Consider the following 13,376-nt stretch of genomic DNA (forward strand, 5'->3'; position numbering starts at 1 on the left):
TTAGTACTATTTATGTGTTATTATTAAGGTAATTAAGACTCTACTGCAGGATTCAAAATTCTGTCTCGTTTTAACTTATAGATATTCGTATCAGAAATTGTGAACTTACTGAATTGATTTAAGAATTTTAAGATGCCTGAAATAAAGTGTATTGGAAAACGACATTTATTATAGAACAATCTAGTATCTCAAAGTTCCAGTTTAATTGTTGAATACTCATCTGGGACACGACAGAACAAAGATGTTTCTAGAAACGTTCGAATAGTAGATAGAATGTCATTAATAATCATTTTACATTGTCGTTCGTCCAGCATTGTTAATTAACGCATGGATCATGTTCAGCGTAAAATTATCCAAGAAAACCCGTCAACTTCTGATTAGTAGTAATTACAATTTTATATTATTCTGTGCTGTCCTACAATGATATTTCAATAACAATAAAGGAACGTAAGCTTCGAAGACTGCGGTGGCAAGGTATTAACCGACTCTTTGAAATTCATATTACCTACAGAATATCCTGATACACTTAAACGGATAGCATTGCTCTGAAACTGATAGGTCCTAAAGTATCAAACGAGGATTGGAAAATGAAAAGGAGTGGAATAGACGTCGTTCAAGAGGTTCTCCGACTCTTAAATAGATTCTCCAGCTAATTAAACAGTGAAATTTCTTCATCGACGTTTTCCTGGACTATCAGATCGAACGAGTAGGAAATTGACAAGGACCAATTAGAATAATAGGTAACCTTATACGTCAGTTTCACCATTTCTCAAACATACTATAAAAATATAGAAAGTCTAACAAAAATTCTCAGATGCCTCTGTTACACTCCTAATAGATGTTCTTAGATAGTATAAAAAGCCAAGAACTAGGGGAACAAAATTACTGCTAAATTACAACTATGATATAATTTAAACTTAGCGCTAAATAAAGGGACGAAACTGTGGACGATAATTCAAGTCACATGTGTTTATTCCTCGTCGTACAACTTTTTTCAACTCGGACTCACGTGCGGGACCGACCACGTGGCATCCAGCGTACTGTCATCGCGGGTAGACACTTACTCGAAGACGATCGTAATAGGATAAACCGTCGCACAACTACGGACACGTATACAGATATACACATAAAGACTCTGCGGTTACGAATATACACTCGATACATATGTATGCAAAACGGGCACGCAGTGAATGAGTTACGAATGATGATTTCTTTCTCTCGTTCCTTTTCGCGATAATAATGAAGTCAACCGCCGCGTACAGGCTACGCGCACACGCGTACTTCTATCGTTGCGCGAAACATGTTACGTTTATTTAGTGTATACATATATTATCTGTTTATATAGAAACATTTTATGTATACATATATATATATATATATATTTATCTCTCTCTTTATATATATAACCATTTATATAAAGCTTTATTAATAGAATATATTAAACTCTCTCTCTCTCTGTTCTCAATAAAACTGCATAAATTGGCGTTTTTGTACACAAATACGATCAGCGATCTGGTTTTGTTTAAGGACAAAATCACGAAGACTCTTCGTACGATATTTCGGACGGGAACGGTATTTGGACCAAGTACTTAAAAATCGGCTTTTTGAAGATTTTGGGAGGATGAAAATAGAAAGATCGAAGAACTTGAATTTTCTGTGACTTTTCTTATGAAACTAGATTAAAAAAAATTCCATTTTAGGGTTAAGTTTTGTTTGAAGCTGCAAGACACTTATTTTTTGAGTAACAATCGTTGATTTCTCGAGGCACGTGAATGTATCGATGAAAAAGATTACATCATGGAGAATGTGATACTTAACAGTGAGTATTCGTTTAACCTTCTATTGTGTTTGGCTATTGAACTCTTAGTAATTCGTTCGTGTTCCTTAACTGTCTAGATAAATCGTATACGATCGCTTTTAATATATTGCATTGTAGATAGAAATTAACAAGGGAAGAGTACAAGTCGGCAGAATATAATATGTTGGTCAACTGACCCATGTAAAGATCGTAGAAAAAAAGACTTTCAGGTGATCAATATCTTCATCATCAAAGAAATGTTAGAATTTTACACAGGAATATTATAAATAGTAACTACACTGTCTACCTACTTCTAAGGTTAAACATTGATTGCACTATGCAAAAAGGCATCTTCCTTAAACAGGACTGCATGGAAATGTTCCGAGTGGACGGAGATAGTTCTACTTTAAGAAGGGTAGAAGCACGTTTCTTCGAAAAAGTAGTGGTATCCCGTCCGTGTGCAGATAGGGGCAATCAACAGTCACGGAGTCAACATTCTTTTCTGCTCATCTTGCTATTTTCTTATCACAAGTAAACTATACGATCCCGTATTTTTTTCGGTACTGCAAACACACGTGTCATAGTTTACAGTCAACCAAATACGGTCCCTCGAAATTGGTTTAAACTGGAATACCGTGAAGGACACAATTCCTGATCAGTTTAGTATATAGATACTATATAATAAGTTTCTTAAAATGAAGGTTTTTTTCTAAAAAATTACTAAATTAACTATTTGGAAATTTACACATAAAATTTGATAGCTCAGAGCGTGATGTAAATATATAATTTAAGTCATCAGAAATTGCTCCCTTTGCACTTCTTACTTTAAAAGTTAAATTATAATTTCATTGTATTACTATTTCTCCACTTTTGTTACACGAAATTAAAGATAAAACATAGACTTATTCCAAGAACAATAATACTTTTGGTTCCGGCTAATTGTTCTACTTATACGTCAAGAAAAATCACGATAGGTACTCTTAAATGATCAGGGAATGGGTCCGTAACGGTACATTAAGAGTCAGTGATCGTATTGGTTTGAAAGAAAACCATGCTCCAAAGTAATTAAACACGATTCAAAATACTTCTTTCAATCCAAACACTATTACCTTCGTCCAAACGAAATATCTTTTTAAGCCCTAACCGACCTCGAATTCCTCGCTCGATCGATTTCGTTGACGCCTACGGCGGGAAAGCTTTCAGTAAACTCGATTGAGCCTCCCGCGAGATCCCATTTGCATTTCCAGCCGCGATCGAGAGATCAACGAAGCCAGAATGATAATTTTCCACGTGTATCGCACCGCGAAAGCTCCGCGCGACACGTGATAAAATCGAATGACAGGGGTCGTACGAAGAGCTTCTCTCGGATTTCGTGTCCCGTACTAACGTGATCGGGCTATACCGTCTTTTTTTTTCGAAACGGGCGTTATCCTCACGTACGGAGGATTAAACGGAGGAATGGGAGACACGGATTCGTTGAATGGTCCCTGCGATTTTTTCGAAAGACGTCTCGTAACGATCATTATAAATCTTTTTTTCTCAGCAACACGTGATTGCATCATCCCGTGATAAAAAGTATCAATGAATTCCTTAAACCTTCGGCCATAATATATATTATATATATATTTATTTTAAAACGGTACGATATCAGATGAAATATGGAAACATAAATAGTCCAGTGATAATTGTAATGGACTCACAACGTTTATATCAATGGTTTGCAATGTTTATTTTACCTTTTTTTTATCGCAGAATGATGTACAATCTAGTTGAACGCAATCGACAGAACGTTTGTTAAAATTCCGGATATTTTGTCGAAATAATTCTTACCGTATCATTCTAGACGATTATTATCTAATGGAAGCCTCGTTCTCTCCTCGAGACAGTCTCTTCCTTAAATCCTTCGTCGGTGTTTCTCTATAACTCTAACTTGAATGATCGTGATCGATGATATTTGTACCTAGATGTCACGAAACGGTAATGATCACATGTTCGGTGGTGTCTATTCGTGGATCACTGAAGTCGATCGTGACGGAAGGTGAGACGTGATTTAAAAACGGATAGATATCACTCGAAAAATCAGTCGAATTGATCCGATACACCTTTCACTTCCAGTTCACTTTTTCTCAATAACGAAGGTCCTTGTGAAAATAGTTCTCTGCACACTTTCAACTTATGTTTTGACAAACAATTACGTCTCACCCTTCATTTTAAAACTCGCGATTAAAAAAAGAAAAAGAGTTATTCCTACGTTCCGTGGCGCGATGTTTAAAAAACGAACCTTAACGAAAGAAGATCGAAGCGGCCACTATCATTGCACGCTATCTTATTAAAACCTTAATGGAAAGAGATACTCCCTCTGTCGCGTGGAGACTCGGAAAACCAATCGTTCGTTTTCCAAATACAATGTACAAATTTGTGTCTGGAGTTAAATTATCCCTGCAGCACACCTTAACTTCGTAGATAAAATAATATATAACGTCCGTGAAGAGAACATGCGCACACACGACTTTTTAGACTCATAAAATTACCTATATATAATAACGCACAGCTTCTCACAATGCACAACGTGACGGGATTCGAATTGGGTCCCGTATAATAAATTGCACGAACGTCCGAGCAAGAACACGGACTTTTGGACGAAATTGAATAGTTTCCACCGCTATCAGCGATTCTAAATATCGACGAGCAATGGACGCTCGAGAATTGCTCGGACACACCGTTAAATACTTTAATAATTAATATAAATTCTCACACTAATCTATAAACCACCTTCGATGTCACCTGTTAATCGAAATCGAACGTCATCTTCATTTTGTATACCTACTTCGTTTATCGGACTTTCGTATGTGAAATTACGTTTGCAAAGAAGAAAAAAGGACTGATTCTTGGTTGCAGTTCCGTCTATCGATCGGTCTTTGTTCAAATAACAATATCAATTTCGATACATTATGTGAAAACAAAGATAATTGGTCGCAAGAGACCACCAAAGATCGTCCATCAAGCTGACCAAGCGCAGAAGGTGGGAGCTAGTGACCATAAGAAAAAATTACACAATTTTCGAACTTACTTCACGTGACCGTACGGCGGACCGTGGCAAACAACGCACCATAAATTCCACGACTTAGACCGTAAGTATGTGTCTCTGGTCGGCCGAAGGGAAGAAGAACATCGGAACCAGCGCGAAAAAGAAAGGCACTCCCGGTTATAGTTTATACCGAACCTCTTCGATTCCCTCCGCGATGGAACCGGGAAGACAATACACGAGTTCCTCGGAGTCGGTAGCTAATCTTAGGTTAATATTGGTCGTTGAACGGCGATCTGAAATACTGGACCCGGCCTCTACGCAAGGAAGACTTCACAGGAATGTAAAGGGAATTGCACGAGCTCCACAAAAACCTCTCGTCTCTGACTTAGAAGCTAAACGAACCTCGGGGCCCGACGTAGAATCGACCGCTTTCATTCTCTAGCGAGAAATCAAGAAGGGGTAGGGTCCTTAATTCGACGTTCGATCAGGAACACTATAGAACTTACGTCTCCAGTCTTAAATAAAAAAAAAACAGTTACGGAACCTCAGTAACGTCGAGTCACAAATTGTCCTCCCGAAACGACGACGATCCCCGATATTATCGAGCTCGTCTGACAAACCGTTCGATCGAACAGGATCTCTAGGAGTTCTGAAGCTGGAGCAGAGCCTGCAGACGTTGCAGCTCCTTCAACAACTCGCGATTCGTGTCCTCCAATGCGGTTAATCGATTTCTGTACGAGGAATTCTCGTTCGTCAACAGAGTCACTCGTCGCTCGAGACCGTCCATGTACTCTTTTTTCTTTCGCCTAGACTCCTGGGCGGATATCTGAAATAGGGAAGCAAATGACCGATGGTTTAGATTAGTTTAGAATAACGTTATACAGTCATTCCACGTCTTCAGTTAGAGCTTCACTTTTTCGACCTTCACCATACACATCCGGATTTAACGATTGCGACCCAATAAAGGTGACAAAGACATCAATTAAAACTAAACTCTGTCTAGAATTAGAATTAATGAATTATAACTAATATTCTTTACACATGTAACCGATAGGAGTACAATACTTTATACACTGTTCAAACGAATTAGGGGTTTGCTAATGTGGACGGTCCAGTTGCACCGGAAAAGTGAAAATTAATATGCATATATAAACTAATATCTTTTTCACAGAAAACTGATGCTGTAAACATCTAGATATACTTGTACAAAAAACTTTTCGGAGATTATATACGTCATATTTACGAGCAGAGTACTTTACTTTTTTGACCAATGTACCTTGCGCCAGGTCAAAATCCACTACTAACTACTGAAGCTAAAAGACATATCGTTGATTAATAGCTAACGAAACATTCTCAATTCTGACTTAACATAGGTATATAAAGCCGAATGCTCGGATCTTACCTTATTTTTAATTTTTCTCCGAACCTTCTTGAGCGACTTCTCCTCCTGCTTGGTCAACGGCAGCTTCGTCGGAACAGGATATCCTTCGGCTATTAACGTCCTCTTCTCCTCCTCGGTCAGCGTGAGAACACCGGTCGATCCTTTCTGCAAAATCGATTTCGCGTAACGTTAACGAGAACGTTGACTGGCGGCCGGTCGTTACCAGCCGGGCGATCATCTTCTTTCCTCGCGGTAGGTATGCTCACCGGCTGACAGGAAATCAACGGTGTGTGGATCGGCTGTCTGGTGGTGTGCGTGCTGTTCGTCACGTACAGCCTGGGCGTCAGCAATCCCCTGAGATTCTGTGCGTGCGTGGAGCTCTGGGAATCTCGGCGTTCCGGCGAGCAGGAAGCGGAAGCGGTACCCTCGCTGTCGGAGCTCGCGCTGCTGGGCGGTGTTGGCGGCAGGCCCTGTCTCGATCCTCGTGAATTCGTTTCTTTGCCGTCGCAAACCTCACCGTTGTAGTCGTCTACCTCCATGCTCTAGGGACAAACAGAGAAATATCGGTTGAAATAACGCATGAAAGATCAACTGTATAATGAGCTATTTAGCTTCATCCACGGTTCGAATTACAGTACTCATATGAACTTATGCGCTCTAGGGGTGCGTATTCATTTGTTACGTATACTTGTATTGTATCACCGTTGCGTATCATCGTATCATATCACCATACGATACATTTTCATATGCAACGTTTGCCCGTCCACATTGATATGCAACGGTGGTACGATACAAGGATACGCACCTTAAGATGGGTATACTACTGCTTACAAGTATTAGGTGTATAAATTCATTTGTGGCCTCCATAATTAATTATTGACACGAAACCGCTATTATTTTTACGGGATGGGAATCAGTCATTGCCCAAAGGAATGACGTAAATGTATAGAAAGTGATGAGGAATATCTTCAAGACTAGACTGCATTTTGAGTTTTTGTAAGTAAAAAAAACCAATCTATGGAAATAAGGCCACGAATTAGTCTGTATACCTAATGTAGTATAGACAGACGCATTTTATTGAGAATCAGTATTTTTCAACGCGATTTCAGACAAGGCATACTTGGTTCATTTCTACTTTAACCAGAATACGTAGAATAGAAACGGGTGAACTTTTCTTTGATGGAAGAGCAAATACTAATGAACGGTAGTGTATGTCCAACTGAGCTTCGCAAAGAATAAAAGTCATAGAAGATAATAGGGGGTACGGGTCTATTATGGGCAAAGTCTGTCAAGCAGTTTTGATCAAGAGGATAACCCACCATTGGACATTTTGCTCTTGGAACTAACGTGTACTCAATTCTCACTCTAAAAACAGTACATGTGCCGTGCAACCACTTGAAACCATGTTATAAGGATCAATATAAATGTCAGTTCGAACGAAATAGGACAAAATGATGTTGGATTTGTCGATTCCCGTGGCTTTAGAGACATTACAGGTGTTCCGAAGAATTCCAGTGCTAACCTGATAGTATTCCTCGTCGTCCTCCTCACTGTCGCTGGTTTGAGACAGGTGGTTCTTAGAGAAATGAAGAGTCTGAGGGAACACCATGGTTATCGTGCTCTTGTCGTCGACCATCGTCGTGTGACAGGACTCCGAGGGACTACTAGGTGCGCTTAGCGGTTCCCCTTTGATCTCGGCGCATTCCGCGTCTTCAGGTACTAGATTGTTGGTTCTCTTTAGGATAATAGTTGAGGTAGATGACGCTGTCATTGCCGATGACGACGACGAAGGCAGCTCATCCCGTCCCGAGGTTGTGCTCATCGAGATCACCGGGAAACATTCCTCTTCCATGTCTGAAATTAAACGTTTTTTTCGATCATCACTATGAATAGTCATTTATATATTTTAGATTTTCTTTAATCCTTCGACCTAGTTGAACATTATTACTGATTATTGTTCCCAATTCTGTATTTTGCAAATATTTTATATTATTGTATAATCAGTTGCTGTTAATTTTAAATCACTAACGATAAGAATTTGTCCAAAATGTATTAGTCACTGCGACGTTAATATTTGGTCACCCGAACTTTCCCTAATTAGTCACCCAGGTTTCAGTTACTGGAAGACTAAGTTGAATGATTAGACACCTCATCCCTTACTTAAGACTCATACTTTGATGGAATTTCGTTGTAATCGTATACATCGTTGAATTGTATAATAATCAGTAGAGGTCTGAATGCAGGTTAGGGTCTAAATATGGGCTAGTTGAATGTACAGAGTCATATTAGGTACTTCATCCTACCGGGAATAGTATGAAACCACGACTTATGAAACAAAGAAGCTTTATTTTAACTCCGTATCGTAATGGAAACTAAAAATCTTCAACAGGTTTAGCAATAAGACCTGAAGTAAAATTACCAATCTATATTTAGACCACCTCCTCTAATATATCTACATAAATAAAGTGTTTTCCTCATAATTCATGAATGATTATTAATTGAACATCCAACAACACTTAAATACGAATGTTTTTTTTTCTATTATTATTTTATACGACTAACGTTCATTCAGTTTCATTCATTATTAATATTTTTTGCCATAAGTAGTATAGTATTCTCAAGCACTTAAAACATGATCGTAAAACATATGCATATTTTCCAGAACAACTGTTCCATATGCGATTTTCTCTGGAACCGATGGAATAATACTGTACAGTCGTCAGTAAAAACAGTGGATTCAATTTTAATCAAACGTTGAAACATTCTAGTGTGCACGAAAACGTTCGATAGAAACCTCGTCTGAGAAATCGTGCAACAGTGGTAATCAGATCCGATCATTATGCGCTTCTGATACGTCGCGATCCACGCGGAACGGTGTCGTCTTCAGTACTTAATGGATCAACTACGTGTGGCCGTAATAAATCATGCGACATTGATATCGGTATATATCCCATTATTACGTTAGTTCCTTGGAATGGCGAGTATTACATTTCCCCCGAATCCTGTTATAATACACCCTATCATTAAAGATCTTTATGCGGTGGGTTTTTAGAGATCCGGTATTAAAACGGTATTATCATCGAGTGATCGTCACAAATGGAAAAGATACGAAATGAACATACAGAAAAATACTGAATTCCTATTCTTTCGACGAAGGCAGAAGTGCTTCGCCCACCATTGTGTCGGAGAGTGGGCTGAGTCTCTGATCGGTCAATTTTTATTCCCACTACAGAAGGTATTCGCTGCCTTAAAAGGCACAATATTTTACGACCTTTCATTATATTAGGTCTGGAATAGTACAGAAATTGTAGAATATAGATTGTACCAATGTAATATAAAAAAAGTATATTCTGCCACTAAACAAAAATACTACTGCTGCATCGATGCGTTTGCAGAAAAGATTTAAAAAGTACTTCGTTTAAGCATAGAAATTCCAATTTTTAATAATAAAATAATACGTCTTCTTTAACGAGTCGATATTTGGCAAACAATTATTTAATCTCATTAACTGTTTAAAGCTCAGAATGATGCCCCTAGATACTGCAACTTTTCACTGTGTATTATTCGAATAAAATTGTGCCCGTCTCTGCTTCATAACTATCCTGTATAGTGGGTTTGGAAAAAGGTCGTTGAACTTGAAGAATAAAAGCTAAGAAGACAAATTCTTTATGAAGAATAGTCCTAATAACATCCCTTATAAATAAGTCTCTTTCTAAAATATCTGTAGAACAACATAATAATCTTTTTTGAATATTAAAGTAATATTTCAAATAATTGTTCCTTTAGTAGCGTTAAGAATTGATTGTGATTTCTTACCGTCGATTCTGCTACGAATATCCAACGATTTATGGTGATCCAGATTATTGGGGTCTATAGAGGAGTTGGTGTTCGAGAGGGATGCGGCGACCGTGTCGGCGGACGACCCGGAATTCGGTGTGTGGGGGTTGGCACCGGGGGTTGCTGGGCTCGGCGGAGGGCTGGACGCCAGGAGGCTGTAACTGTGCTCCGATTTTATCGGTCTCGGACCACCGAGAGCGGCGTCGGTCATCAAACGATCCCTCAAGACCACTCCCAACGAGGATTTGTCCCGGACGCAGAGCACGTTCCCCCATTCTTCTTCCTTGGCCCCCAATAAAACGTCCTGACCCAGGGCCTGCAAATGTAAAAAACGTACATGAAAAATATAACATGTTCAACGTTCGAATTTACAAATCATACGTGAAATCCTGACATAGCCGAAATTTTTGTCTAAAATATACTTCTTTCATTATACCATTACTCTATTTAATATCTTTTAGGATGTAGAGATTTATAAGTTACCAGAGTAGCTGACCGTAAGGGGAAGCAAAAATAGTCAAAAGGTAATAGTTAGGACAAAATGTGGGAATTTAGAAAGGTACAATAGATATTGGTTAGAGGATAGTGTGTATGTAGGGTACTGTTATGGATTGGAAAGAGCGAACTGCACGTTAGAGTAAGTATTATGTGAAATGAAAGAAGAGTAAGTAGTAGATTGGTTAGAAAAGGTAGAAAATAAAATAAAGAGATTTCGAGAAGAAAGGGAGTGATAGAAGAGGATGGATAGGACACGGAGTGGGATGTATTTGAAGAATAAAAGGATGAATGGGAGCTAAGTAATAGTATAGTAACCAAGTCCATATACATGTATAATATATTTTAGAATATTTATGCTGAATCATTTCTATTTTTAGTGTACTTTAGTAATTTTTAGTAAGTGGTGCGACATTTATCATTTAGCCGCGCAACGTGAAAAAAACAATAGCATACAGACACCTGTTGGGTGCCCTTACAGCAGGGCGGTGGGCATATTCGGGTTAATTAGAAGCTTTAGATGTCTATAGACTGATAGGAACAGAAGTTAGAAAGAGCTTCTATGAATGAAAATTATATATTAGAATAATTGGGTGAATGTTTTTGATCAGTAGCAAATAGGCGTCGACAAATTTTCTGTTACGTAATTCCTGTACTATACGACTATCTCAGACCAGGTTGGTACTACTTTCGATAACCATGGCACTTACGGAGTCAATGCCAAGAATCTCAATGAGGAAGATCCGAGGTTTGAATTCAAATTGGGGCTTCTTCAGTTACCATACTGCCTTTCGCTCGATTTAACCTGAACGTAGAATTCGAGGAGACGACCAAGTCGCCAAAGCCTGATTACCATGTCCCCTTTGATAGCAGACAACAGTTGTTTAAACAACTTTTCCATAACGTCCTGCCAGTGACTCAAGGTCGTCGAGTTGGATGAATCACCCTGTAGCTGACGAGTGAATATGTGAACAAGTTACGCTTATCTGCCTTGCCTTGGCCATTTCTAGGACCGTCCTTAAAGAAGGAAAAAAACTGTTCAGTGTCAATCATCGTCATAGCTTATCGACTCCAAAGAAGACTATTGGCTCCCTGTATCTGTTCGTAATTCTATTCCAATAAATAAGAACACTTTTTCCTCCAATTTCCAGTCTCTTTTGCAATGTTGAACTCTGATCTTTCTAATACGTGATTGGAAGGTACAACTAGATTATTCTTGGGCCCTAGACCTCAATCATCATTATACGAACTGTCCCACCTACGGTTCACTTCACCATTTTTCCTACTTTAATACAATTATAATTCAGTGATAAACTACAAAGGCAAGCAAAGAACCGTTCACATCTGATTAAGGAAAACCGTCTAGAGGCTAGAATCTAGACCCATGGTTGATACAGGTACAGTTACTCATCCTTGAGGTGTACCACCAGACATTCCCAAATATTTGTCAATCCATTCCAGTTACATAAACGATTAAACTATCATTTTTACTCTGTACATTAAACTTTCCACATCGAATAGTGGCGCCTTTCCCAACGGGCAGTAATCGAGATAATGTACATCCGAAGGGAAATCGCCTTCCGCCCGCCATTAGAAAGGTTTCATCTCGATTCGCTCGCGCGCCTAGTTGCCAGGGCATCGTGTGGACGAGGAGCGGTGCAAATCAATGGACGACTGTGGAAGAGGAGGTGAAAGAGGGGAGAGCAACGTTCGAGGCTGTCAATGGCTGCCAGTTGTCTCGGCTACGAAGGTGTCAAGGACCCCGGTGCGCTTCTAAAATTGTACGCGCGCGTATCCCGAAGCGGTCACGGCGCGCTGCGCCTCGGACGAAGGAGAAGGGCGCTCCGTCGACGAGTCGAGCGGTCAAGTTGAAGGTCGGCCGACGCGGGAAAAGCCGATGGCCAGGCCAGCCGCGGTCCCACTGCGCCCTTATTCCCGCTTGGGCCCGACGATCACACGGAGGCCCTTCTGCTCGCGAGCAATGCGGAACTCCCGAGCCAAGGTCAGCCCCAGCAGAGCGGTTTCTACTTTTTCTACCTCTTCGACCGAGTCCAACTCCCCTCGGTCTTTTCCTTCTGTTTCGTCACGGCTGGATCCTCCTGTCGTCCCCTCGAAATGTACAAAGAAAATGTGCGTTTGAAGATACAGAGACATTTGTAGCCATTAATTTCAGGGATCCAATGAATTTAGGTGAATACGATGCTTTTTGAGTAGGTATGTGTTCGCTTCATATTTTGGAAATGAGGTTTGTTGATTGTCGAGTACTATCGGCCAAAAATATGGGACCAGAGTTCATGATTGATGGAACATGAACTCATTTGTTGTGTTGGGATATAATGAACAGATATGGAATCTGTGCGTATACAAATCATTTTCGATTAGTTTTAGCATATTACTGTTATAAAATCTTTGTGGAATAATATATTTTGTTTTTGTTTAATTAGCAGACCTGGTACTATACTTTTGCCCGGTAGTGTAGTCAGTTTGAATTATGTTTGATCAGTTGGAGCTGCAGTGGGACTTTAGAATCGGTGTCCGGAAGTAGTGTCTGTCGCACGGCCCTATTCGTCACGGCTCGTTTAATCGGCAAAGAGACTGAAGTCGGTGATGTTTCTTTTTTTAAGAAGGAGACGATTATTTTTCCTTAGATAATTAGCTACCAACAATCTGGGACCGTGCTCGTTTGACAATTCTCTCTCTGGCTTGAAGGTCTATAACTTGAATTGTATACGTCTCTAAAATTATCGAATATCTACATGCAATATTTCATACATATCATTACAAGCTTACGTACTATCATCTTACAAGATCCCGTTAAAATCGAAGCCGGAGAGTTG

The 13,376-nt window shown here is 39.5% G+C and overlaps 1 protein-coding gene across 1 annotated transcript in view; it reads right to left on the reverse strand.

Annotated features, from left to right (window-relative positions):
* Nucleotides 1-4,909: 4,909 nt before the first annotated feature.
* The window catches only part of LOC107186255 (cyclic AMP response element-binding protein A), a 30,655-nt gene continuing 22,188 nt past the window's right edge, over nt 4,910-13,376 (reverse strand). Inside the window, exons 3-7 of the mRNA XM_015574084.1 lie at nt 10,024-10,360; nt 7,730-8,061; nt 6,474-6,749; nt 6,229-6,372; nt 4,910-5,652 (exon numbers count right to left, since the gene is read on the reverse strand). Coding sequence (XP_015429570.1) covers nt 5,467-5,652; nt 6,229-6,372; nt 6,474-6,749; nt 7,730-8,061; nt 10,024-10,360 — 1,275 coding nt within the window. The 3' untranslated portion in view covers nt 4,910-5,466. The remainder of the gene's footprint in view (nt 5,653-6,228; nt 6,373-6,473; nt 6,750-7,729; nt 8,062-10,023; nt 10,361-13,376) is intronic.

The sequence above is a fragment of the Dufourea novaeangliae genome, unplaced genomic scaffold (genome assembly GCF_001272555.1).
Source record: "Dufourea novaeangliae isolate 0120121106 unplaced genomic scaffold, ASM127255v1 scaffold64, whole genome shotgun sequence".
Taxonomy (NCBI): Eukaryota; Metazoa; Arthropoda; class Insecta; order Hymenoptera; family Halictidae; genus Dufourea; species Dufourea novaeangliae.